At 56.4% G+C, this 25,449-nt stretch overlaps 1 protein-coding gene across 1 annotated transcript in view; it reads left to right on the forward strand.

Annotated features, from left to right (window-relative positions):
• Window positions 1–25,449, forward strand: part of PLXDC1 (plexin domain containing 1) — a 53,792-nt gene that overhangs the window by 20,089 nt on the left and 8,254 nt on the right. The window contains exons 6-13 of the mRNA XM_012726047.1: window positions 5,705–5,848; window positions 6,120–6,189; window positions 6,783–6,905; window positions 7,567–7,685; window positions 8,535–8,634; window positions 18,309–18,404; window positions 21,145–21,226; window positions 24,257–24,317. Of these exons, the coding sequence (XP_012581501.1) occupies window positions 5,705–5,848; window positions 6,120–6,189; window positions 6,783–6,905; window positions 7,567–7,685; window positions 8,535–8,634; window positions 18,309–18,404; window positions 21,145–21,226; window positions 24,257–24,317 (795 nt within the window). The remainder of the gene's footprint in view (window positions 1–5,704; window positions 5,849–6,119; window positions 6,190–6,782; window positions 6,906–7,566; window positions 7,686–8,534; window positions 8,635–18,308; window positions 18,405–21,144; window positions 21,227–24,256; window positions 24,318–25,449) is intronic.

Here is a 25,449-nt window from a genome sequence, read left to right on the forward strand (position 1 = left end):
GTAACCTGAGATGAGGAAACTTCAGAGGGCAACTGGAAGTTACTGTGTGGCTGAATAAGGTCAGGGAAAGTAATAACAGGTGATGTGAAATGTGTCCCTCCTTGAGGTTGCTGGCCTTATTCTTGTGGGTGACAGTGAATGACATGTCGATTCAGACAGAAGTTGTTTTTTGACCAGTGCTTTTCAAAATTTATTGTGGACCAGAAGAGAAAAAGGAAAAGAAATTCCTGGGGGGGTTGTTCAGTTGAGGATTTTGATTTTAGCCAGAAGTCTGCGATATCAATGAGCGCTCAGGGTGCTGGGCCAGCGGGCACGCCTTGAGTAGTAGAGATCAGACAGCATTCCTGTTGGTCTCCTGGGCCTCCTGCAACGGGGGGTGGGGTGGAGTGGGCTGCCTCCCATTCATCTGATGGCATCTCCTGGGTTGGACCAGCTGCCAGGAGTGCCCTTCTGACAGGCCTCACAGGCCAGACCCCCCACTCTCTCTGCAGGGTGCCCTTGGTAGCTTGCCCCGGCATCTCACCTGCCAGTTGGCTGGCAGGTGTCGGGCTGATGGTGACAGCTCAGCCAGAGTTTCTGTTCAGAAATGTCTTGTGCTCTGCCAAGGTAAATGCCGCCCTGCTGTCAGAAATGAAGTGCCTGGCGGGTCTCTGGGCATGAATAATCGAGGCCGAAGAGACATTGCAGCAACAGACGTTTAGGCTGGAGCAGGATGGTTTTGAGGAGGCTGACTCTACAATCAAGACCTTTCCTGGAAAGGTCCCACCAAATCATCCTAATAGCTCCCACTTAGCAGACACCTACTGTGGGCTTGGCACTGGGCAGAGAGCTTATCCATTGACGCGTTTTGTCTAAGCCTTTCAAGAACTCCTCAGGAAAGTTTCCTGACCAGGGAACCAGCTAAACCCTAACCAACGATTATGTCATGGAGCCAGTTTTTAAACTTGAGTCCTCTGACTCCACAGCTCCTGCAACCTGATCCTGGAGCTTTGTTCTTCAGCTTGCACCCCGCAGAACCCTAAGGGTCCCCAGAGGGGCTTCACTGGGCCAGGCTGCTGTGGGGTGGGGGTAGTGGAAGAGGAAGTAGCAAGCAGTCAGGCTCCAAGACTGACTCTCTCTTCCTCCAGAATGGCCTTTGATGGGGTTTATGTATTGAGCTTTCCTGGGAGATTAACTGGAGGAAAGGATTTCATGGTCAAAATGTTTGAAACCCACAGGGAGCAGCCTCCCCAGACGGCTGGGTTCCTGAACAGAGCTGCTTACACTGCAGCCCTGGCAGCACCTGGGAGCTCGGTGCAGTCTGCAAATTTCAGTCTGATTCCCAGGTCTTAGGGAAACATAGTTCCCTTTGTGGACGTGCCGAGAGGTCTGGCTTGTGCTGACCCTCTTTGTAATGTCAGCTCACCCATCAGAGCTTCTGGCCGGCAGCTCCCATGCCTGGAGGTCTCCCCTCTGGGGCGGAGGGACTGCCCCACAGACAGCGGATCCACTTGGTAACAGGCCGAGTGGGTGAATTCCTTGGCCAAACTCACTGCTGGGCATGGACTCTAAATGTGTTTAAGAGACCTGGAAGTGGATGACAGTGAAGAAGCCCTCAGGTTGACTGGCTTGAGGAGGCTGACTGGGATCGCGTATTCATTGGGGCGATAAGCTCTTATGACAAGTGCTGGCTTAGTCAGGAGGGTTTGTTCCTCTGCCACACAGTGTGAGCATAGGACACGGGGCTGGGTGTGGCTTCCACGGTGCTGGGGACGCAAGTGCCCTCTATCTCATTGCTCTGCCCTTTGCACCAAGAGCTTTCCACCCCAAGGGGCAAGATGGCTGTTCCAGCTCTCACTCAGCCTCATCTGCACCCCAGCTGGGCCACTGGGCAAGCACAGGGCACCTGAAAGAAAGGTGGCTGGAGGACATCTGTAATGTCTGCCAGGGTGGATTCCTCCGCTGGTGGCAGTGTGACCAGGGCTTGCTTAGCTTCGCTCCCACACAGGCACAGGAGGCCTGGAGCTGCCTTCCTGCAGCCAGAATGTCCCTGTTAGGACAATGCTTTCCGTGGGATTTCTGGAGGAGGCAGCTGCTTCCTTCCCGGGCAGCTCCTGTGTCACCTGCTATCGTGAGGGAGAGAATGCTGTCCTCCTGGGAGCCAGCGCTCTTCCTCAGCACCACCTCCAGCACCGTCAGCTGTGGGCACTGACACCATCAGGTGTGCCAGCGTCAAGATTCCTGGGAAATGGATAACAAGGTCTGGGAGCTGAAGGTGACGAAATAGTTCCGATGGGCTGTTTGCTCACAGCTGTCTGTGTAACTCCTCATAGAAAGGCCTGCTGGAGGTGCTCTGCCCACTCTGCTTGCAGGTCAACAGCCAGCGATCTGAGAGATGAAAGCGCTTTTAGCTTCAATTCCTGTCTCTGTTTATTGGCTTTGGATAGTGACAGGTAGCAGAACCCAGCCCTGTTCCGCTAACGCTAACGGTAGCAAAACAACAAAGGACAGGCAGGCCTTTGACTGGCTTAGCTGTAACCACTCATTGGTCAGCAGACATATTCTGAGCTTCCACCTCTTAGGTGAAGGATGACCTCACCTGGGAGGAATGTGTAGTCTTACAGGAAAGGCAGGTGTGGAGAGGACAAGTCTAACAACCAAGTGAATCATCACAAATGCACAGTGTTGTGAGGGGGCTGCTGAGAGGGGATTGGGGGCCCTAGAGGGGCTTTCCTGAGGAAGTGACCTCTGAGCAGGGGCCTGAAGGACATGAAGGAGCAGGCTTCTGAGGCCCTGGGTGCCAGATACCGAGGCCCTGAGGCACACAGGCAGGCTGGTGTGCCCAGAGCAGAGGAGGAGATGCAAGGGGCTGGATGACGCTGCAGCAGGCAGGATTTGATCTCGTGTGTGAGAGGACTCCGCAGGCATCCATCGTTAGGGCTCAGGCCCCATGCAGCTTACCCTGCCACCACTTGAGGATGTGGCTATCTTTACTCTTGCTGGATGATTGCTGAAATTCAGCCGTCTTTTGTACTCCAGGTGTGAAGGAGAGAAGGGCAAAGGCAAGATGGCCACATCATCCAGCTTCATTGCTTTCGAAAGACTCCACTAGAACTTTCAATGTATGCTGCATGGTAACCCTGAAGACATCCAGGGGATGAGATTGTTTAGCTGGCAACATTACCCCTTGCCACAAAGGCAGTTTTGTCAGTAAAGAAGAGGGAGAGATGGATGGGCAGTGTCTAGCATCTGGCCCTCTAGGCCGTGTTTCTCATGATAAGTGAGGTGTGTGGTCTTGATTCTATACACAGTTGGGAGTTGCAGAATGTTCTAAGCAGGGTGGCAATGGGCAAGAGGGAAGCAGTTCAGGGATGTGTGGCCATAGTGGCACACATCATGGGTTTTGTTTTTAAACTTCCATGGCAATGATCACAAACTTTGTGGCTTAACACAGCATAAGTTTATTTCTCACAGTTTCAGAGGCTAGAAATCTGAATCGAGGAGTCAGGGGTCAGGACCTGGCCCTTGGGTTTCAGCCTCAGACTTGGACCCAGACCTGGTCCTCAGGCCCTCAAAGCTCCAAGTCCTTGGTCAACCAGCCAGATGCGGACCAGGACCTAGACTCAGGCTGGAGGTTCCCGAGGTCGACCAGCCAGCCGGGCTCATTCTCATGGGGCTAGGACCGCCTCAGTGAGAAAGACCAATGCCTTCTCTGGCTAGGAGGAAAGCACGCTTGGTGGCCAGCCCAGCAGAGACATAAGGGTCCTCTGGCATGTGGCTCAGCTCCCATGGGAAGCCCAAGGCCTCTGTGCCTTGTGCTCACTTTCAGGATCTTGGTGAAAGATGCCCCAGAACCCCACTCACCCATTAAGAGGAACCGAGTGGCTACAGAAAGGACATTTCCTTCATAGTACAAGTGCCGGATCACCCCTTAAGGACCCATGGATGGCGGGGCTCATTTGCAAGAGGTGGAGTATTCACTGAGCAAGAGCGAGGAGGTCAGTAGGAAGGTGATGTTTAAGCTGAGCATCAAAGGAGTAGGGATCTGCTTGGGGGTGAGGACAAGGAAGGTCATTCCAGGCAAAAGGAACAGCCTTTGCAAAGACATGAGTGCTCAGTGGTGGCCTGAGATTATCAGGGAAGCCTGGTCTGGAAGTGGTGATGCTGGAGGAGGGGAGGTTGCACATGGATTCATGGGGGAACAGAAGGGAGAAAAGTAAAGCCAGAGAGAGGTGGGGCTGGCTCATGCTGGGCGCTCACATGACCGGCTCTCACATGCCAGGCTGAGGTTTGGGTTTTGGCTTGAGGGCAGCGGGAGCCCCACACAGCTGGGGAATAGAATGATGGGGCCTCACATGTTTTAGATTTGCTTGATTCCAGGCTGAGGTTGGGTGGGAGGTCGGCAGCCCATTAGCTGGAGGGGAGAATGGGGCGTGGCAGTGGGAAATCTGCACCCACCCCTGCCCTGTCTGTGCATCTTCCCTAGCTCTGCCCTCCTGTCACTTGTCAGAAGAGCAGTTGCCTCTTGGTGGGTGTGGAGAGCATCCTGGGCCCTGGGCAAGGCTGGCTGGGCAGCTGGCACGTTGGCAGGGAGAACATGGTCCTCTCTGTGTGTCTGCAGCCACTGCTGCTGGACAGCCTGATTCATGGCCACGATGCCCAGGCTCCGCACGGGTCAGTAACCATCCCTGCGACAGTGAACCTGCCCCTGCTCTGCCTCCTTTGGGCCTGCCCTGGCACTCCTGGGTGGGCATAAATACGATGACATCGTCTGCTCCTGGGCCTCTCCCACCCTTGTGTCACCAAATCCCACAGCCTCCTTTAAACCTGCCCCCTGAGTGTGCTTCTGCAGGGAGGCTGCAGAGAATTAACTCCCTGCCCGCTGTGCTCTGGCTTGTTCTTTATTTTGTCCCCACGGGGCACACAGTAGAGCTTAGAGAGTCACCTGGAGAGAGCCGTCTGCCCCTCTCCTTCCCCAGCTCTCTAGTCACTGTCTCAGGGGCCTGGTGTTTTCTCTCTGCTTCAAGTCGACGCATGGGGTGGACAAAGCAAAACCTACTCCCAAAACCCGTTTACTTTGTCATCCTTATAGAGAGGGTGTAGCAGACACTAAGCTGATAAGGACATTCGCTAGACTTGATCTTGGCCGAGAGGCTAAGGAGCGATGGTGTCGTGTACTCTTGCACAAGTCCTCCCTCCTCCACCAGACTCTCGACTCCCCCAGGTTAAGGACCTGCCTCCTTCTTCAGAATGGTGACTTCTACTGACCAGTTTTTTTTTTTGTTTGTTTGTTTGTTTTTTCCCTTCTGGAAATTATGTAGGGTGCTCCCCTGGGCAGGGACAGTCCCTCTTCCCTGCACCCTCCTGCATCTGGGAGCTCCCTGAAAATAGTACCCTGTCTGTTTCTCCCTGGCGCCCCCTAAGCTCAGCCACAGGTGGATTTGGGCTGCAGGGAACCCTCCTGGTCATCTGGGAATGGCAGGGCTGAGCTTGGGCACAGCAAGTGTGTATTTGTCTGGGGTAGGACTGGGCTAGGACGAGGGGCCACCTGCAGAGCTGTCTGGGGCTCCTCGGTATCAACCAGCCCTGTGGTCGCAGGTCCAGCCAGAGCCTTGGGAAGGCCATGAGTTCTTGTAGTCAGAAGCCTGAGGGTGGGGGGCAGGGGTGGCTCCCGGCATGCCCGGCTCCTTATGCTTCCTGTGGACTCTGTGTTGGCTGGCGGCAGGAGGACAACCACAGCTACTATGTGTCCCGTCTGTACGGCCCCAGTGAGCCCCGGAGCCGGGAGCTATGGGTGGATGTGGCCGAGGCCAACCGGAGCCATGTGAAGGTGCACAGAATCCTCTCCAACACCCACCGGCAGGCTTCGGTGAGTGTCCTGGTCCCCAGCAGCATTGCCCTGGGCCGGGAGGCTGGGCGCCCGCTAACTCAGCTGGTCAGTGGGTACGCCTGTCACCTGAGGTCTGTGATCTGGGAGGCGCCCTCTAGCGGGTCCTGGGGTTTTGCCAGAATGGGGCTGTGGTCCTGAGGGCCTGTCCTGGACATGCTTGCCCAAACCCCGTCCAGGCAGGTATGGTCTGGGCAGTGTGGGTGCCTTTGGCCTACAGCTCTGCCATGCTGACTCTCTCTGTCTCCTGCAGAGAGTGGTCTTGTCCTTTGATTTCCCTTTCTACGGGCATCCTCTGCGGCAGATCACCATAGCAACCGGAGGTAAGGCCATGTCAGTGGGGCTGAGATTTGGAGATCTCAGCCGGAACTTGGAGGACCTCTCTGGGGAGGCTCTCTGATGACAGGGTTGTATAGATGGACTGGGAAGGACCGATATTTGACTTTTTTTGGACCCCACTTTCAGGAGGGAAGTCAGGGGGTATATTGGACCACCTCTCTCATGTTGGCTGACGTGTGCGTGTGCGTGTGCATGTCCTCTGGGCCAGCTTAGGCCAGTGTGGGCAATCCTGTGGTCCTGTGTTTCTGCATCTGTGGATGAGAGGGAGGAGGAGACTCTGGGACCAGGGTCCCCTTGATATGAGTGGCCCATCTTCGATACCTGTGCACTCCCCAGGTACATCTAGAGGTGGGATATTGTGCCCACCTGGAGGGTCAGGGAGACCCTCTGTGGTCTAGGACCCTTGTGCCCATACCCCCTAGTCAGCAGGTGGGGGTGGGGGACAGAGGTTTGAGGTTTTTGTCCAGCATCATCTGCACTGCCCCTTCCTGCGCTTGGCCACATACCCCAAGGGAGGAACGTAACCCACGCTGCTGGCCGATCTCTGGTGACTCCTCTGCACTTCTTCCCACCCCAGGCTTCATCTTCATGGGGGACGTGATCCATCGGATGCTTACAGCTACGCAGTACGTGGCCCCGCTGATGGCCAACTTCAACCCCGGCTACTCGGACAACTCCACAGTTGCTTACTTTGACAATGGTGAGGTCAGAATCCTCTCCAGAGCCTAAGTCATCTAGCTGTGGGGCTCCCTTGGTCCATCCCCTTTAGGGTAACAAAAGGCCCAGCGAGGGCACGGGACTTGCTCAGTCACAGAGTGGGCAGCTGGCCCACCTTTTTGTATTCCGTTTCCTCATCTATAAGATGGGGACAAAATGCCTGTTCCTGCAGGGTCTGATGTGCTAACAGAATGCAAGTATTTGGCTTTTAGTAGTGATGAAATAAATAACAGGGGCCCTTCTTGTTTTTATTTTCAACTGGCTGTGCCTTGAATACACTGCAGGGTCCACAGGGACCCCCCCCCCCCAGTGCCTGGCACGTTGCAGCTTCTCTGTGCATAGATTTTCTCTCCTCCCTCTCCCCCCTCAGGCCCCATCCAAGAGAACAGATATCTCGACCTTTCTGTTTCAAGGGACCAGGCTAGGAGAGAAGTGGGGGAGGTGCCTGGAAGAAGACATCAAGGCTGTTGTCTTGTGGGCGTGGTGGGCTGACGTGGGCCTTTGGGTTCCTCTCTGGCTGGGAGGCCTGGCCGACCGTGGGCTACTCAGCGCCTGCCTCCAGCTGAATTTGCCCGTTACCTAAGGGACCCAGCCTGTGGCCAGCCCGCGGTGGTGGCACAGCAGGTCTCTGCCCCTCTCCCTAGGCACAGTCTTTGTTGTCCAGTGGGACCACGTCTATCTCCAAGGCCGGGAGAACAGGGGCAGCTTCACCTTCCAGGCCGCGCTGCACCGTGACGGCCGCATCGTCTTCGGCTACAAGGAGGTGAGTGGCCCTGCTGTAGCTGTGGCTGGTCTCGGAGGCCTTCACCCAGCACGCACCTGCAGGGAAGCTGAGTGTGCCAGGCTCAGGCTTGGGCCGCGGATCCCGCGGCTGATGCCGAGGCTGGGGCCCGCCCAAGCTTGAGTCTGCCTGGGCAGACAGACGGTGGCCGCGAGGGGCAAGGCAGCTTTGCCACTGTGACAAGCGCCTCGGTGTGGGTGTCTGGTGCCGGGGCGCCCTACCTGGCAGGGCTCAGGGGAGTCTTCCCTGAGGAACGGAGTGGACAGCTGCAGGATGTGGAGTTACGGAGCACGAGGGCACAAAGTGTGTGCCAGGGGAGAGACACGCCTGTGTGCAAAGGTCATGTGACACAGGAGAGCAAGGCCGGAGAAACCCACCAAAGAGGGCAGCGTGGTGGAGGAGGGGGAGGGACAGGGCAGGGCAGCAGGAACCAGATGTCCCTTGCCAAAGGCCGCTCTGGTGTCTGAGCGGGGAACAGATCTTTGGGGGCTCCGAGGGCGTCTGGGGGATGACTTAGCAGAGAGGTGTTGCGGGCTTGGAGCAGGGCGGCGGAGAGAATTGGAGAGGCCAGAATATGAGGGTGTAGAGGAGGAAAGGGAGGCACCGAGGAAGCCCCCGGGTCTCCGGCCTGCATGGTGGTGCCATCCACTAGGAAAGAGAAGTCTGAGTGGGGAAGACTTGGGATGTGGACGGGGGTCTATGGGCGTGAGGTGTCTTGGATTCCTCCAAGGGGGGACACTGGGAAGACAACTGGATCTGGGGCCCCCAGGGCTTCTTAGGCTGGCTCAAGAATGTTGGGGTACAGATGGAGCCTCTTCTCCCCTGCTGCAGATCCCTATGCCCGTCTTGGAAATCAGTTCCTCCCAGCACCCTGTGAAATCAGGCCTGTCAGATGCCTTTATGATCCTCAATCCATCCCCGGACGTGCCAGGTGAGTCCCCAGCAACCCAGCATGTTGCCTGGGCTGGACTCCGCTCAGACTGACCTGGGCTGGGAGGGGACGGCAGTGACACTGAAGGAGGGTGTTGAGTCCTTCCAGGCACAGTCATGATCACCTCCCGACCCTGGCAATAGGAGCATCACAGAGCCAGTTCGAGCTGCTGACAAAGCACAGCTTCCCCTAGCCTCAGCTGCCCCCGCTCTGAGACCCCCGGCCTGGAAACTTTGAACCTGGCGTTCTCCAGCTGTGCCAGGCGGCACGCAGGGGCTTGGCTGTTGAGGAGCGGGGTGCACCCTTCTGGAAAATCATGCATCTCCAGGGCAAGCATCGTTCCTTATATTTATGGGTGAGTCAATCCCTGGTGTCGCTGATACCCACGAGGAGGAGGACACGGAGGGGCTCGTCATCTGAGCAGCGTCTCTGTCCCTGAAGAAGTCCACAGCAAGGACCAGGGCTCAGTTACGGGCCTTTCTCCAGCACCTTCTGTGTGCGGGGCGGTAGCCCAAAGTTGGGGCTCCGCCCTGGAGCTGGAAGCCTGTGGAGTCTGGACTCTGCGAGCATCTGGACCTCGCAAGTCACTTGGGTCTGTTTCTTCGTCTGTAGCTGGGGATGTGTGTGGCGCATGTCCTTGGCGGCTACGTGAGGGTGGGCGCGCCAAGCCCAGAAGTGTCGGGCACACCGAGTTTTCAGGGACCCCAGGCCGGCCCCGGCACACAGCTGCGTGCTTGATCCCCAGCAGGACACGCAATGCTGTCGCACACGGTCCCGAAATAGAGCTGGCGGTGTCCTGTGCTGGTCTGTCAGCTGCCCCGTGCCACCAGCGCAGCACTCTGGAGTGGCTGCTGTGGCAGGCGGCAGAAGTTACAGGCTCCAGTGGCCGTTTCCCAGACTGGCCTCGGCACCCTCCCTCTGAGCTCCCTGCCCTGCACATCGATGCAGGCCTGCTGCGGACTCCCGCTCGCTATCCTCATCTTTACAAGGATGTTCCCCACATACGAGCATATCTGGTTCTAAAATTCAAATGATACAAAAGATGTGTTGAAAACACATTTCTCTCCTGTCTCTGCCTCCCTGTCCCACAGTCTCCTCCCTGGAGGCAACATGGGCCACCAGGTTACTTTTTTTTTTAAAGCTTTATTTATTCATGCATACGGAGGTGCAGGGGTGGGAGGATTCACCAGAGACAGAGTGGGGAGCAGATCAGGCAGATTGACTGACATACACTGCTGAGGGGAGCAGTAGGCGGGTCAGGAGAGGTCTGCTGTGCCATGTGGGTCAGCTCCCAGGCTGGGGATGGAACTGGTGCTGCAGTGGCTGTGGACAGCTTCACAGTGCTGCGCCTTAACCCCCTGAGCCACCAGGGAGCACCCGCCACCAGGTAATTTGTAGAGCTGAGCCTTCCTGTGTACACATTTATTACATGGTGCTTCTGACGGTCTCTGTCTGCCCTGGAAACATCTGTCCAGCCCGCCGGCCACTTCAGCCCACATATCATTCTTTTTAATGACCTTGTGAGAGTCCATTGCCTAGAAGCATCCTTCATTTGGCCGGTGCCCATAAACTTACCTATAAAGGGAGTTGTTTTTGGTCAAGCCTGCCACTTAACTAGACCGGTTCCTGACCCATGGGAAGGAATGCTTGAAAGAAATGACCTAGTGGGCCTGAAGGCAAAACGCCCACCACTGAGCTGCCCTGAAGCATCAGCCCCAGCTGCTCCCTGCCCATACCCAAAGCCTGCTGGGTACACCCAGGCCCACCTGCTGCAAAAGGAAGAAACAGACCCCCACGCCACCTTCCCTCCCTTTTTCTTCTCAGAGCCCAGGGTCTCTGCCTCATCTCCATCGTCAACACTGTCTTGGGATCACAGATTGTATCCATTGCCACCCTCCTCCCCCCAGGAACCCCCTTGTCCAGTCGCCCTCAGTCCTGCTGGGTGCCCCTGCCTGGGGCCTGGCACATGGCCCACCCATGTGAGCCTCCCTCCTGCCCTCCTCCCTTTCTCAACCACACCTTGGGCTTTTCTGCCAGTCTCTTGTATTCTAGTGCCTTTGTGATGTCGCCTCTACCCTGGGAACTGTTTTCAGCCAGGGGTCTATTGTTTTTGCCCTGTGGTTCAGTCTTTGAACTTATACTCAGGCGTGATGCAGAAAGCTCGTCCTTCAGGGCAGGTGTACGGCCTCCCTTGCTCTGTGCTGCAAGGCCCTGTGGACCTCACGTATCCTCAAAGGCACAGTTCAGGCCTGCAATAGTGGCTCCTAGGCGGGCGTCAGCTGGCCGGCCCCGCGGCTGTCAGTTAAGATACTAAGTGCTCCCAATTGTCGGCAACGAGCTGCTGGTCTGAGCCTCTATGTATACCCCCCAACCCCACCTGTCCCCCCCAACCCCACACTCCAGTGCTCTATCTAGCAAGTCGCTCTGCCAGGGCCACCCCCGTCATGTCCCCCACCTCCAGGTCACAGCCTGACCGCTGGCTTCCAGCAGAGCAGGCACGCAGGCAGCTTCAGAGGGGAGCAACCCAGAAGCTGGGGGGAGTCGGCAGCCTAGTCTTCGCACCCCTCCTCAGCTGGGCCATGTTCTACTGTTGGTAGCACTCGCCAGTGTGGCCCATGCCGCGGGCAGCAGGATCTGGGCTGCCTGCCACTCCGAGCTTTACGGGTCTCAGCGGATCATTCCCCAACCTTGTAATGAGATCTGTACATTTGTGCCTTTCAAAACGAGGACACGGAGGCTCAGAGGGATACAGGGACTTGCTTGTGGCCACATATCTGTGAAAGGGAAAAATAAACCCCAACTCTTCTGTATTTGGGAAACCCCGCAGTCCATCACTGAGACTTTCTGAATCTGCCTCCCCTCCCCCACCCCTCCCAGAGGGGCGAATCCTTCCTCCTCCTTCCCTGGCACCACCCATGGCCCCCTTGCCCCCACCCTGGGCTGTTCTGTGGGACAGTGCTTGCGGGGAGCCCACCCCTCTCCTGCATTCCTGAGCTTTCCACCCTCCCTAGGCTGTGTGCCCGGCTGGGCGGAGTCCCAGGAAGTGTGCCTTGGCACAGCCCTTAAACAAGGGTGAGTTAAAGGAAGTCAGATCCCTTGGGGGTGTCTCCATCTGGGGCTCTTCTGTGACTCTGTAAAGAAGGTCTGTTTCCGAGCAAGCCAGCGAGATGTGTGAGGGGGGGTGAGGAGCGGCAGGGAGGAACCCACCTACCCGAAATAAGGAGGGCGCAGGGCTGCTCCCTGCGGTCCAGGAGGCCAGGCCCTGTGGGAGCCGCTGGGCTGGGTGACTCCAGGTGCAGCCGGCTGCGGTGCTGGGTCCCCTCGAGTTGAAAGCTGGGGTTTGACCCCCAGAACACTGCCCAGCAACTCCCACCCTCCCTTCCCTCTGCCCCGCCCGCCCGGTTCCTTCTGGTGGTGCCAGACCTAACCAGTCTCAGGCTCCCTGGTGCCTGCCGCATGGAGTCAGAATCCCCTGGCGCCTTGCAGGCCCTGGGGCGGGGCCCACCTACCTGCACAGGTCCAGCCCCCAAGCCCTCTCTGCACCCGCCCCCTGTCTGGCAGCGCTGGTCTGCAGGTCCGTGTCCCCAAAAATAGGTCTGCATCTCTGTGATTTAGCTCCTTGTAAAAAGTATATATATAAGATGAGACTTAGACTTTTATAAACTTATTTGTATGACCTTGTATTTTATCACTTGGCAAAATTATACTCCATCGGTCCAGCTCAAAAGTTGTTTCTCTTAACAGCAGAACTGATGCTTCCCCTGTCCAGCTTCCCCCCAGCCCCCACTGCATGGCCCTGCTTATACGCCTTCTCCCACAGTGACCTCCTTGGGGTTCACTGTGCCCCAGCACTTAGCCCAGAGCCTGGGGGAGGACAGGCGCTCAAACAAATGAGCCTAAGAGTGAGTGCTGCTGAAGGGAGACTGTGGCAAGCCTGTCTCCTGTGCCAAGGTGACCCTAAGTGGAAGTAGGGGCCTGGTACCCCTTGAGTTTGGGGGAGTAAGTGTTTTGACAACAGCATCTGTTTTAGTTAAGCTGTCGGAGAATCACTGAGATGCAGATGGAGCATATCCATACGTGTATGTTTTTCTGAAAGTCCCCACGGCCTTCAATGGGTTTTAGTTTGGGCCATGACCTCTGTTTCGCTGAAGAGATTCTGTTATCAGACCTTTTATTTTTGCAGAAACCCACAAAGAATATAGAGTAGCTTAAACACTCTTCATTGGATGGGAGTCAAAAGTCAATAGAATTCCCCCAAGAAACGCTATACTGCACAGACAGCGTAAAAGCAACGTTAGTATAACCAACATCAAAACAGATTCTGAATTAGTGGGCTCAGTTAATGAAGATTTCATTATTAAGGGCTCCAGCTTGTAGCCTGGCCCTTGGCTGGCCCCAGAATGGCCTCAGATGGCCCTCGCATTCTGGGCCTGCTCCTTTACCAGTATTTTCCTTTCTGTTCAAAGGCAGATTTGAGTCCAGAAATGTGTCAGAGGCCTGCTCTGTACCTCTGTGCGGGGTTGCTGGGTGGAGGGGAAGGTGGGAGGGATGGACTGGCTGCAGAGGGCGGGAGGCTTGGCCAAGTGGGGTGTGGGGCCTCCCCTGGGCCTCTCCCTCCGGGGGAGGTCCTTTAAGGTGCCCTTTGCTGGAGGTTTTGTGCACTGGGGCCCTTCCTCTTCTTCACACTATTCTGCCCCCTGAATCTCTTCTCTCTCTCTGCCCTTCCAATTCCTGCCTCCCCTCCTGGGCCAAAAGCCTCTAGGGTTCAGGGCCCTCATTGTGCTTATCTCTGGCGCCCCCTCTCCCCGTATATTTTATTCCATGACCAGGCCCCCCTCTCCCATCTTCTGTATTTTATGCCATAACCAGATCTGGTAGGGACGTTTGTGGCTGGCCCTGTCAGCCTCCCTCTTTCTGACCACTCCAGCCCTCGCCCACTGGTGACACAAAAAAGCACAGGAAAACCTTTTGAGGCATTACCATTTCCTGACTGGGTGGCAGGGCCCTTTGTGTGAACGGACTTCAGTCTTTGTGCAGCTTTGATGAGTGGAAGCAGAGATAAAATAAACAGAATGTCTAAAGTGCCAGAAATGTGACTGGGGGCGGCCTCCGTCTTGGTTCCGGGAGGGATCTGTGGGTCATGCAGCTGGAGCTCATCATCCTTGGGGGAGCCCAGGATGTTGGCGAGATCATCCAAAAGCAAATAACTCAGACAGGGATACTAAGGATTCTGTTTACAAAAAATTAAAATATTGCCAAAGCTATACAGTCAAACAATGGTTGGCAATTGAAGTAAGCAAGTATTTTCAGCCACAGATCTAGCCCCACATACGGGCCCTGGCCCCCGCCTACCCCACTCCACACCCACCCTGCCGTGGGGCAGCATTGAGCTCTGGCGGGCACCTGACCTCTCTAGCTGTCCCCTTACCTGAGGCCCCGAGCGGCCCCAGCGTGGCTTTCGTGGCCCTCGCCCCTTGGGTCTTCTTTCCTTTCAGAGGCAGATTTGAGCCTAGCACTGTGTTGGAAGCCTGTGTCCTGTGCCATGCTGGGCTGATGCTCTGCTCCCCAGCCCCGTAGTGGGGACACCCAGCCCTTGGTTCTGGTGTGAGGTTTCCTGAGACCCTCACCTCCCTGACTGCTGCTTCTGAGTCTCCCTCCCTGAAACTGGCCGCCTTGACAGGTTCCTGTCCCCACTGATGCCCCAACCTCAGCCCGCCAGCCCCTTCCCTTTTACTTCCTTTTCACCAAGGAAGACGGCTCCCCTACTTCTCACAGCAGAGGGAGCCTAACACCAGCTCTTCTCTCTAACTTGGGAAGGAATTTGGCTGAGGCTCCTGGCCTCCTGGGGCTCCCCTCCAGAGAAAGGCTAATCTGTGGGGAGCTAGGGAGGAAGGGCGTGTTCTTCCTCTGGGCTGGAGTTGTAAGTTGCTGAGGTTTTCATGACAATTTGTAACCTGCTCACTGGTGGACTGTCATTTCTTGGGGCCCTGTCAATGCGCAGGGCCAGCTGCCAGCCACTGGGGGATGGAGTCCGATGACTTGCTGGTTCTGCCCTTGAAGAGCCCATGGCCGCAGAGGGGGGTGGGGGTTGTGGGGTGTGGGCAGGTGGCACTGGAGAGGATAGGAGCTGCCATACCTGTGCGTAGGGTGGGGAATCTCCCAAAGGGCACTTCCTTTGAACTGAGCCTTGAAGGATGAGGATGATAGGAGAAAAAGTGAAAGAGGAGCACAACCCCCCCATCCCACCCCCGCCACACACACACACACACACACACACACACACACACACACAGGTCTCAGTCACTTTGGAAGGCAGGCGAGGGATTCCTGGTGGTTCACATATACCTTTCAACCCTGGGGATACAGATGGAGGTTCACATGTACCCTTCACACCTGGGGGTGCAGATGGAATGGTGGAATGGAGCTGGAAAGTCTGCCTGAAACGTGCACCCTCCGTCTGGACAAGCTCCATCCCCAGGCCGCCTCCATTGACAGTTGGTGTCCACAGGGAGGTGCCCTAGCCCAGGCCTTTGTGGGACTGGGAACTCACAGCCTCCTCTGGCAGGTGAATCACAGGCATCTGCCCCTTCTTGCATCAGTCTCTGACCCCAGCTTTGTGGAGACTTTTGTCCTCCTGAGGACACAGTAGCTCCTGGACATATGGCTGCTTCTGTCCAGTACTTAGGAGTCTTCTCCCCCGGCCTCTTCTCCTTCAGCCTTAGAACAACAAAAACACAATCACTTGATTTTGGAGGTGCTGGCTTAATTATGTCTCGGAAGGAAAAATGGTGGATGTTTCCCTTCAATTCTTTGAGCAACACAAGTGAAGACCCATAAGCAGCAGCGCTGGGCATGTGGGCAGGCCAACGAGAGCAGGCCTCCCGTATCACCACCCCACTCCATGTTCAGGGGCTCGGATCGGTAGCTGGAAACCAGCCCGGGGGAGTCTCTATTCAACAGAAATGGGAAAATGCTGCATCAGGACTCCCCCCAGGCTGGGAGTCAAGGCCAGTGTACCCCAGAAAGTTGTGAGAGCAAATGAGAGGAGAGTCCTCCAGGAGTATGAACCCAGGGGGCAGGACCAGGTCTGTCCTGCACAAACTGAGTGCAGGACCTGGCACAGCCCTGGCACAGATGCTGAACAAGTGGGTGATTGGGGTGTGGCTAATGGTGTTGATAGGCTTGGTGATTGCAGAGTGCCAGCCAGTCTGGGGGTTAATCGGTCTGGGTTTCCCACTTGTGAGGTTAACGGCAGAACACTTGCCGTGGCCCTCAGCCTGTGTGCCAGGCCCGGAAGCTATGGCCTGTGGCCCACAAAGCCCACACCTGGGCAGTGCTCACCTGGTAAACACCCTTTGGGGTCAGCTAGACCCCCTCGCCCACCCACTTTCTCCAGAGTTTTCCTTGTGTCAGCACACCCCCGACCTGCCTGCTATGGAAGGAAGAAGAGAGGATACCAGGAGGCCTGGCTCTCCTTACAAACCACCAACTCACTTCAGGAGTCCAGATGGCGGGAGGGCGTGCAGGCCTGGGCTGTCCCTCGCCGGACAGGAAGGTCGAGACCAGAGTCTTCCCACGGGAGCCAGTAATTTGGGTGAAGGTGGAGCTGGGGGTGGCCTGTGAAAAGAACTCTGGGAGACTTCAGGTGGGCGGGAGATTCTCTGGCACTTCCACAGCCTGAGCACCGGCCCTCCCCCACGCCTCGCCACCTCACTCCCCAGCAGTGGCAGAGGCAAGAACCAGCATCCAACCTGGACCAGGGAAAACAGACCGAGGCTGGGGGCAGAAGAAAAGCAGCCTGGGCCCAGGGACAGCAGCAGGAAAGGGAGGCCGGCGATGGGCCATGGGGGTAGCGCTGGGGGCCGGTGGGGGGTCAAGCCAGAGTGGCCAGGAGGGCCAGGTACCCAACTCCCTCTCCCAGGGCCTGGGCTCATCCCAGCACCCTTGGGAGCTGTCGAGGGGCTGAGGGACCCACTGGTGACTCGCTGATAAGAAATATGCCAGCATGGAGGGGGTGGGGGAGGCAGAAATGTGCCACTTTCCTCCTCATGTTCCAGCTTTATCAACTTTGAACAGGCTGAAATCTGAGGGGTTAAGAGAGGCTGAAAATACCCTAGAGATTCAATCACAAGAAAGCAAAGGCCCTGGGAAGAACCTGCTCCGGGGCCTCCCCTCCCTGAGGTCACCCTCCCGACTCAGGGTTTCTCATCATCCTTCATGTTGTCAGTCTCCCCACCTTCCTGTCCCCCCTGCTGGCTCTGGCCGAGGCCCCGCCGCCCATGACACCTGAGTGTGTGGTGTTGGTATTTCAGACCCAGGACCAGGTGGGGAATGCAGGGCCCTGTTCCTCCCAAGGGAGCTTTGCTAGCACTGATGGCAGGGATGTCCTGGTCACTGATGAGACTCGTTTCAAGGACGTTCTCTAGCAGCAGTGTTTCAGGGGCTGAGAAGCTCCCATTTCCTGCAGCAGGTAGGGTGGGAAGGTGGGAAGAGAACAAATTTTGGTACCAAGACAGTGGGAATTCAATTCCAGTTAAGAAGGAGGGAACAACTTTTGCAGCAACATGGATGGAGCTGGAAAAGATCGTGCTTAGTGACATAAGCCAGAAAGAAAAGGAAAAATACCTTTTTCCTTTTCACTCATAGCAGGAGTATAAAGGACCAAGCGAGAAAATAATGATAATGATGAACAGCTATATACCAGAGACATTTTATGGGGGTAGAGTGGGGAATGGGATCAAAAACGGTGGGGGGAGGGAAGTGCACTGGACTCTGGTGATGGCACATGAGGGATTTGGTGATGGAAAATGCACAAATGATGTAAAAATAAACTATTATATTATCAAAAAAAAAAAAAGGGAGGGAACAAATCCAAGATTGGGGATCGGTTGATGACAGAAACAGATCTGAAACATTTTTTTAAAAGATTTATTTATGCATACAGAACTGGGGTACAGGCCAGAGGTGCAGGGGCGGTGAGAGGACTCACCAGAGACAGAGTGGGGAGCAGAACAGGCCGACTGACAAAGTACACTGCTGAGGGGAGCAGCGGGCGGGTCAGGAGAGGTCTGCCGCCGCTAGTCACCTCTAGGGCAGGGATCGAACTCATGCGGAAGTGGCTTTAACTTCTTAGTGCTGTGCTTTAACCTGCTGCGCCACCAGAGAGGGCCCTGAAGCATGCTTTTAAGTGGCAGAGGCACCCTAGATTTATTCAGGCGGGGGAGCAGGAGCCTCGAGCAGCGAGACAGACGCCTCCCTGTCACGGGTGCCCCTGCTGAGCCCCTGCTGGGCCCCTGGGGAGGTGTTCTTCCAAGCCACCCTCCGCTGAGCGAGAAACTTATAACCTCGCCTACTCTGGGCTTCTAGTGACAAATCCCAACTCAAACAAGCTTAAGAAACCGCATCGGGGATGCTGATGTAGCCCAGAGGCTGCGTGAAGACGTGTCGGCCCAGGTCCCCGCTTCACGCTCCGGTTTCCTGTAGGGACCGTGCTGCTCACTGACCAAGCCAGTGTCGTCTTAGTTTCATACTAAAGGGGCCTTTTGGTGACCATCGTAGAGCCCCAGGGAGGGTCTCTGATTGGTCCAACAATCTCTGGCCCACCTGTCAGGCCCCAGACACGGCCTCAGAGGCCTCTGGCCATGAGCCTCCTGACGGCTCTGCCTCCATTTCAGAGTCTCGGCGGAGGACCATCTTTGAGTACCACCGGGTGGAGCTGGACCCCAGCAGAGTGGCCAGCCTGTCAGCTGTGGAATTCACCCCACTGCCAAGTAAGTGGGGGTCCTTCTCATTGGCACAGGAGTGGTGTCCCACTGTCCTGGACAGAGCCTGCAGAGACTAAGCCCATAAACAGACGGAGTCCACCCCATGTCCAGTACTGGCCTGGGCTGGCTGTGGCCACTCGACTTCTCTGAGCCTCCTCACTCCCAGGGATGGAATACCTAGTGGATCACACTGCCCCCCTCGCCTCCCCAGCCATCACTTCCCGTCTGAGAGACCTGGAGCCTGAGAACTCCAGGAATGGGGGAGCAACTCTCACATCCTGGCCGCAACCAGAACTGCATTTCAGAGCAAGGACATCCAAGGGCGGGTTTGCTGCCTAGGCAGAAGTGAAGTGTCCTGGGGATGCATTTCTGGGCCACTGTCTGGACATTTAAGCCCTTTCCAACCCTCCTGTGAATTTGGTGAGCATTTATTAGCACGCAGGACGTCTGAAATGCAGATGAGAAGTAAAGGTCAGGAGTGTTTTTAATACTGTGGGGTTCCCAGGGATTTTGGCCGTCTGACCAGAGCCCATGAGGAGGCCTTCAGAGTCACTGGGAATGGCCAGGCTGGGTTTCCACGTGGGTGCTGGTGTGGGTGCAGCTGGCAGATTAGGGCTCTCAGTGAGGAGACTGTGACTTGAGCCCCTGGAAGGCCATTTAGCTTAGTCCTGAAAAATCTATGCACCCCCACCCTTAGCCCTAAGATTTCTCCCTTATCTCTGGTAGGGGAGGATTTAGCTGAGATTCTTCCCTCAGCTGAGGTGAGGTGAGGATAGCCTTATTCTAGCCATCACTTGCATGACTGGTCTCTCTTCTAGAACTGAGCCACAAGGTAGCTGGAGAGAGGGAGGGAGGAGGCTGGAGGAACCCCCAGTGGGACTTCAGGGCTCAGGTTCTAGGCTCAGACAGACCTGGATTCAAGCCCAGACTTCCCACTCTTAGTTCCATGACTCAGTTTCTTCCTTTGTAAAGTGGGGGTAACTGGAGCATCCATCAATCTACACGCCTGTGGCCGCCTGGCATGTGCTGGGCTTTGCTGGGTGCTCTGGATAAACTGAGGAGCAAGACAGCCAGGGAGCTCTCAATCTTGTGCCAGCCGGCCCTGCTTATTTCCTGCTGATGGCTTTCCAGTTGCCCTTCCTGGCCTGCAAATCCCTGGCAGGCCAAAGGGCACAGGCAAGACAGGCCCCCCAAAGCCGCTGAAGGTGTCTCACCTGCACCGCCTCTTCCTGTCACCCAATGTCCAGGCATTCGGGGCCATTCTGTCTCCATGCAGTGGGAAGTATTTGCTTGCAGATGCCCGGAACTTAAAATCCAGCCCCTGTCACCCCGGTCCTCTCTGCTGCTCTGCCTGGCTGGTGCCAGAGGGGTCACCCCCTCAGCAGCCGGTCCTGACTCTGCGCTGCCCGTGGATCCCCGCAGCCATGCCTCTTTCCTCCCACCCTCCATCTCTCCCTCTCTCCCCATATGTCCCCTCCTCGGAGGCCTTCCTCAATCTGCCATACGGGGAGGACCCACAGCCCATTGTCCCTCTGCCACCCGCTTGTCCTCAGTTGTCCACAGCCCTCTCCCCACCCAAACCTAGCGCAGGTTTAGCTGTATGCGTTGGCTTCCTCTGCTCACGGCAGCAATCCCGGGCAGAGCCCCATCGCCCTCTCTCCTCCCTGCCTCTCTGCACGCGTCACAGTGCCTGGTCCTTGTGGGAGTTCGACAAATATTTGTCAGAACAAAGAATGAACGCGTGGCTGCATGAATAGCTGCAGGTTTATGGGGGGCGTGAACAAGGCCATCCTCAAGAACACGTGCTGGCCTGGGTCCTGCAGGGGGTCGCGCTGCGACAACTGTGGGGGTTGACCAAACAGAGCGTCCCTCCTTTACAAATGAGATGCTGAGCACCCCAGGTTTCAGTAACCTCCTGAGAGACGTAAGCCTAGCTGGGCATGGGAGTCAGCGCATGCACAGCAGGTAGCTCACTCCCGAGGGGAGAGGGGGTACACGCTGCCTGATGTAGCCTCACAAACTCAGAGCTAGACTTCCCTGGGGGAGAGAGGGAGGAGACAGGAAGGGGATGCCAGCGAAACACGCACCCCCAGCTGGCACTGGATGGGCTTCGAACCAGTACAGCTCCATGGGTGTAGACAATGAGACTGTTTCTAAACACTAAACCTGCTAAGAAACTAGATCTCCAGAGCAAGGGGGACTAGATTTCAGTTATTCAGAAACAATAATTTTGTGACACCGTGGAGGAGTTAGCTAACACTACAGTAGCAATCCTATTGGAATAGAAAAGCACATTGTATGTCAAGTAAGTGTCAGTGTTGAAAAACTCCTTCAACCTTGTAGTTGTAGGTAACAACTCAGAAATATGACCTCCTCAACAAGGTGAGGTCTGTTGTACCCACTTACAGTGCCCTGGAATTTTCTTTCTTAGACCTCCTTGTATTGATCATTACAGGGCTTTTTGTTTTACCTGTTTAGTGTCTGCCTTCCCACAGGACTGCAAGAGCCAAGAAAGCAGGGGCCAGGTCTCACTGATGAACCCCCAGCACCTGGCCAAGCCCTGACCCCTAGAGATGGAGAGAAGGAGAGAAGGAAGGAAGAGGGAGGAAGGAAGCAGGGCTGGACTCATGCAGGTGGATCAGTGACCTCTGGTCAGATGTCCTGCTTCTGGGAGGACCTAGCACCGGCAAGTTGCGCCTTCTGGAGGCGGGCGAGGGCCTTGCTAAGGGCCGCTGTTGTCTTGCAGCCTGCCTGCAGCACCAGAGCTGTGATGCCTGCGTGTCCTCGGACCTGACCTTCAACTGCAGCTGGTGCCACGTCCTGCAGAGGTTTGTGCCCACGCTGCCCCCCGGTCCCGCAGGCGGGCTGTGGAGGAGGGACACGTGGCCCGTGGAGGAGGGACACATGGCCCTTGGAGGAGGGACACGTGGCCCTTGGAGGAGGGACATGTGGCCCTTGGAGGAGGGACATGTGGCCCTTGGAGGAGGGACACATGGCCTGCTCCCACCTCGGCCCCTTGCCACCATGTGGTTGTCTCTGGCCACACTGACCCTTAGTGCAGGTGTGTCACAGAAGTGAGTTTCTCCCGGAGGCCTGTGGCTGATCAAGGGGACCCTTGGGCAGGCTCCCTGTGTTGATGGTGGGCTTCTGGAAGGTCATTCAGGGTTCAGCTACTGCGGCCTCACACCGGCAAGGGTGGCTTCATCCTAGGACAGCGTCTGTCTGAGGGTGGTGCAGAGCTGTGAGGATGCAGGATCAGCCGGGGGTCAGGTCAAGCGTGCAGGTTCCTGGACCCACCCCGGGCTCCTCCCGCGGGATCTGGGAGAGAAGCCCGGGAGCTGTATTTAACACAGTGCCTGTAAATAACCACGAGATCTCCTGGCTCAGGGGCACGGGCCATCCGAAGAGCCAGGGCTGTAGGCTGAGAGCCCTGTGACCCCAGAATACCACCTGGAGATCTTTTTCAGGCTGCCAGAGTTTCCTAAAAACCTGGGATGTGGAAATTGCAGGCGCCTGTGGAAAGTTGGGGCAGGAACGCTGCTTGGTTTGGGAGGGAAAAAAAAAAGCTGGATGAGATTCAGATTCAGGGAGAAAAATTCTTAAATTCAACTCATCTTCTACTTTTTGTTCTGAAATCATTTCCTCACAGATTAAACTCACAGTTAGAGCCCTGTTCTTCTGTCCAAGAGAAATAAATGGCAGGGGATAAAACAAAAAACTAGGGACATGGGCCCCTGGGAGCGTGGGAAGCCTCGAACTCCAGAATCCTTTAAGAGGATCTGTGAGGCTGCCCTGCATCTGTCAGTGTTTCCTTTGCTCCTTTCCAACATCCTGGCACAGAGATGGTGGCCACTGCTTTTACCCTCACCCACCTGGCACACAGGTCACCGCTGGGCGGAAGGAGAGAGGCCCCCAGGCCTCCCAAGGGTTCTCCCACCAGCTGTGCGCTTGGCCACTCTCTTGGGCCCTCTGTTTGTTTCACTGTACAGTGGGCTGGGGTTCAAGGAAATGTAGGCGAGGAACGCCCCGGTTTTTCTACTCCGCAAATACCGAACAGAATTTTTGCAGCACCTTTAGGTGCTCTCACGCCAAAGGCTCAGAGCCTCTGCAGCTGTGCGGGGACCAGAGCCCAGCCCAGAGCCTGTGGTCCAGACCCTCTCCTGGGTTTGAGGGCCAGTGTCGGGGTGTGGGGAGATGAGCCACATGACCTTGGAGAAGCCCTGGAATCCTGGAGCTGGCTGCCACCATGTGACTCAGCGCTGAAGACAGCTGAGCCATGAGAACTGCAGAAGGAGCAGATGAAAGCAAAGCCCTCGCCTTGACACACCCCATTTAAGGCAAATGCCCAAACCCCAAAACTATGACAGTTTAATCAGGGATGGTCAGGGTGGGGAGGGCCTTGCTGTATTTATGTTAGCTGCAGGGTGGAGAAGCTTGCAAGATTGCAGGCTGAGATGGGACTTCCAGTCTCAGAGGCCTGCAGGCCTGGCTCCCCAGGGCAGGCTCCTCCTTGCTACCCCTCTGGGCCCTCAGCTCCAACTGAGAACTGACATCAGAGCCTCAAAAAGCAGAGGACAGAGCAGGTGCAGTGTGGCGGCCGCTGGGACCTCTCCCACCAGGGGCTGCTTTACGTCACCATGGGGGTCTCTCCCCCCTGCTCTGTCTTCTGCATCTCCAGGGTTCCCCTCCCTGCCCTGTCCAGGGGCACCTCTGAAGTCTAAGGCAACCTCAACTCTAGGATTTGAGTCATGAAATGAGGGTCAGAACCCTTCCTCAACAGAGGTCTGTGAGAGGGTGCGGGGCAGCATGGGGTGCCGGGCCAGTGCCCGGCATTCAGGAGGTGTCAGTAAGCAGCTGCTTCTCACGCCCTGCTGAGTCGGGGTTGGCTGGAGCAGGTTTCACAGGTGATGCTCTTAGACTTAGTTCCCGGCCCCTGACAGCCCCCCACAAGCGGGCTCAGAGGACCTGAGAGGGGAGTGTGGATGGCCTGACTTGGCCACCGCAGCTGCAGTGGGGAGGCCTGCAGCCCTCGGAGGGAGGCGTCCGGAGAGGAAAGACGACAATCCTGGAAAGCCTTGGGCCGCAGTCTGCTGGGTCTCGGGCAGATGAACAGCGCTCGCTGGTGCAGTTAACCAGCCCCGGATTCCTGGCGCTCGGGAGGGTCTTGTCCTTCCCAGACAGCTGTCCCCAAGCTGGAGGAGAGCTTGGTGCATTCTTGGCACCAAGAGTGATGACTGGAAAAGTGATTGTGGTGCCGGAAAACTCTGGTCCATCCTGTGTCCCCACCCTTCCCCAGGGGAGCATTGGGCAGGTCCAGCCCGGCTGGGCTGCAGTGTCCGCGGCCCTTCTCAGCAGTTTCTGTTCTCTCCCGGCCTCTGCCCTCTAGTAAACCACACCAGGGTGTGGGCTAATTTTGCTGATGTCCACCTTTAGCCCAGCTGCTCCTTGCCAGGCTTAGGCCCCTCCACAAAGAAGAGGGGTACTGGAGGTGAGCCAGCCTTTTCCAGATGAGGACGTTTGTGTGAATTCCCTGGCTTCTCACCCTTTCATGCAGCTCAGAGTCAAGGGACTCTAAAGGTCACTAGTGGTCACGCAGTCCAACTAGGCCTGCACATTTCCGAGCAGATGTGGCCGTGGGCCTGGCTGGGTCAGGAGGAGGGTGGGGATGCCACAAACCCCAGGAGGGCCTGACTCCTGATTCCACAGCCCTGCCAAGGCGCCTGCCCGGTGATCTTGGGAAGCTCGACCCCAGCCCTGGAACATCAGCCCCTCCTCACTGGAAAGCTGTTATGCAGAGGGCGTGACGGGAGGGGCTCCTCTGTCAGTCCCCCCACATCTGACTCTCTGGCCCCCTGCAGATGCTCCAGTGGCTTTGACCGCTACCGCCAGGAGTGGCTGACCTACGGCTGTGCCCAGGAGGTGAGGCTTCAGTGAGCCAGCTTGTGGGAAGAGCTGGACAGCTGGCCGGGCCAAGGAGAGATCTTGGTGAAGTCCCCTCCACCGGGATGGTCCCAGGCTGCTCAGAGGCAGTTAGAGTGGCCGTGGGAAGTTAGAGGGCTCTGGGGAGCCCCGGGTCCTTCAGTGGGAGTGACCTCAGCCACAGCTGGATCCTCAGGAGTCTGTGGGGAGCAGTCATGTGGGGATTGAGGAGGGTTATTCCAGGCACATTGAGAATGCCATTTAGGTGTCCGCTGGGATCTTCTAGAACACTGGATGCAGGGCGTGGAGCCTGCTGTTCTCATGCCTGTGCTAACAGGTCCTCCCATCCAGGTGGCCCTTTCCCTCCCTTCCTCTCTCATCCCTTCTTGCATGGCAAGCACATCTTGTTATGTGCTACGTTTGCTTTAATTTAATTTCATTTAGGATTAATTTAATTTAGCCCTAACATGACCTTAGGGACTGGGAACCAGCGCCCTGCTGATCAGAGTGAGAAACTGAGTCTCAGAGAACTTGAGTGATTGGGCCTGCATCTCATGGCCAGTGAGAGGGTGAAGGTGCCAGGCTTAGCATTGAAAGATACCCCCAGACCTGCTCTGTGCATGCACCAGCATCTCTTCACCCATAAGGTGAGGTCAGCTTTCTGGCCTAAAAAAATCTCATCCACAGACCCTGCCTCTTAGAGAAGGGTCTGGGTTTGTTCTGTTTATTTAACACTGACATCTCGGCTCCTTGCTTGAAGAGGGGTCCCAAGCAGTTTGACAGAGAACTGTCCTGGAAGATTAGACACTGTAGGAAGGGAGCGGAGGGCCCTCCCTGCTGGCTCACTGGGTTAAAGCGCAGCACTGTGAAGCTAAGCCGCAGTCGCTTCAGCGTGAGTTCCATCCCTGGTCAGGGAGCTGACCCACAGGGCGCAGCAGACCTCTCCTGACCCGCCCACTGCTCCCCTCAGCAGTGCACTTCATCAGTCGGCCTCTTCTGCTCCCCGCTGTCCCTGGCGAATCCCTTCACTGCTCCTGCACCTCTGGCCTGTATGTATAAAAAAAATAAATCTTAAAAAAAAAAAAAAAGTCCTGGGGACATCCAAGGCCCAGCTCTGGGGAGAGTGCTACCT

Source organism: Condylura cristata, unplaced genomic scaffold (genome assembly GCF_000260355.1).
Source record: "Condylura cristata isolate star-nosed mole 26May11 unplaced genomic scaffold, ConCri1.0 scaffold00017, whole genome shotgun sequence".
Taxonomy (NCBI): domain Eukaryota; kingdom Metazoa; phylum Chordata; class Mammalia; order Eulipotyphla; family Talpidae; genus Condylura; species Condylura cristata.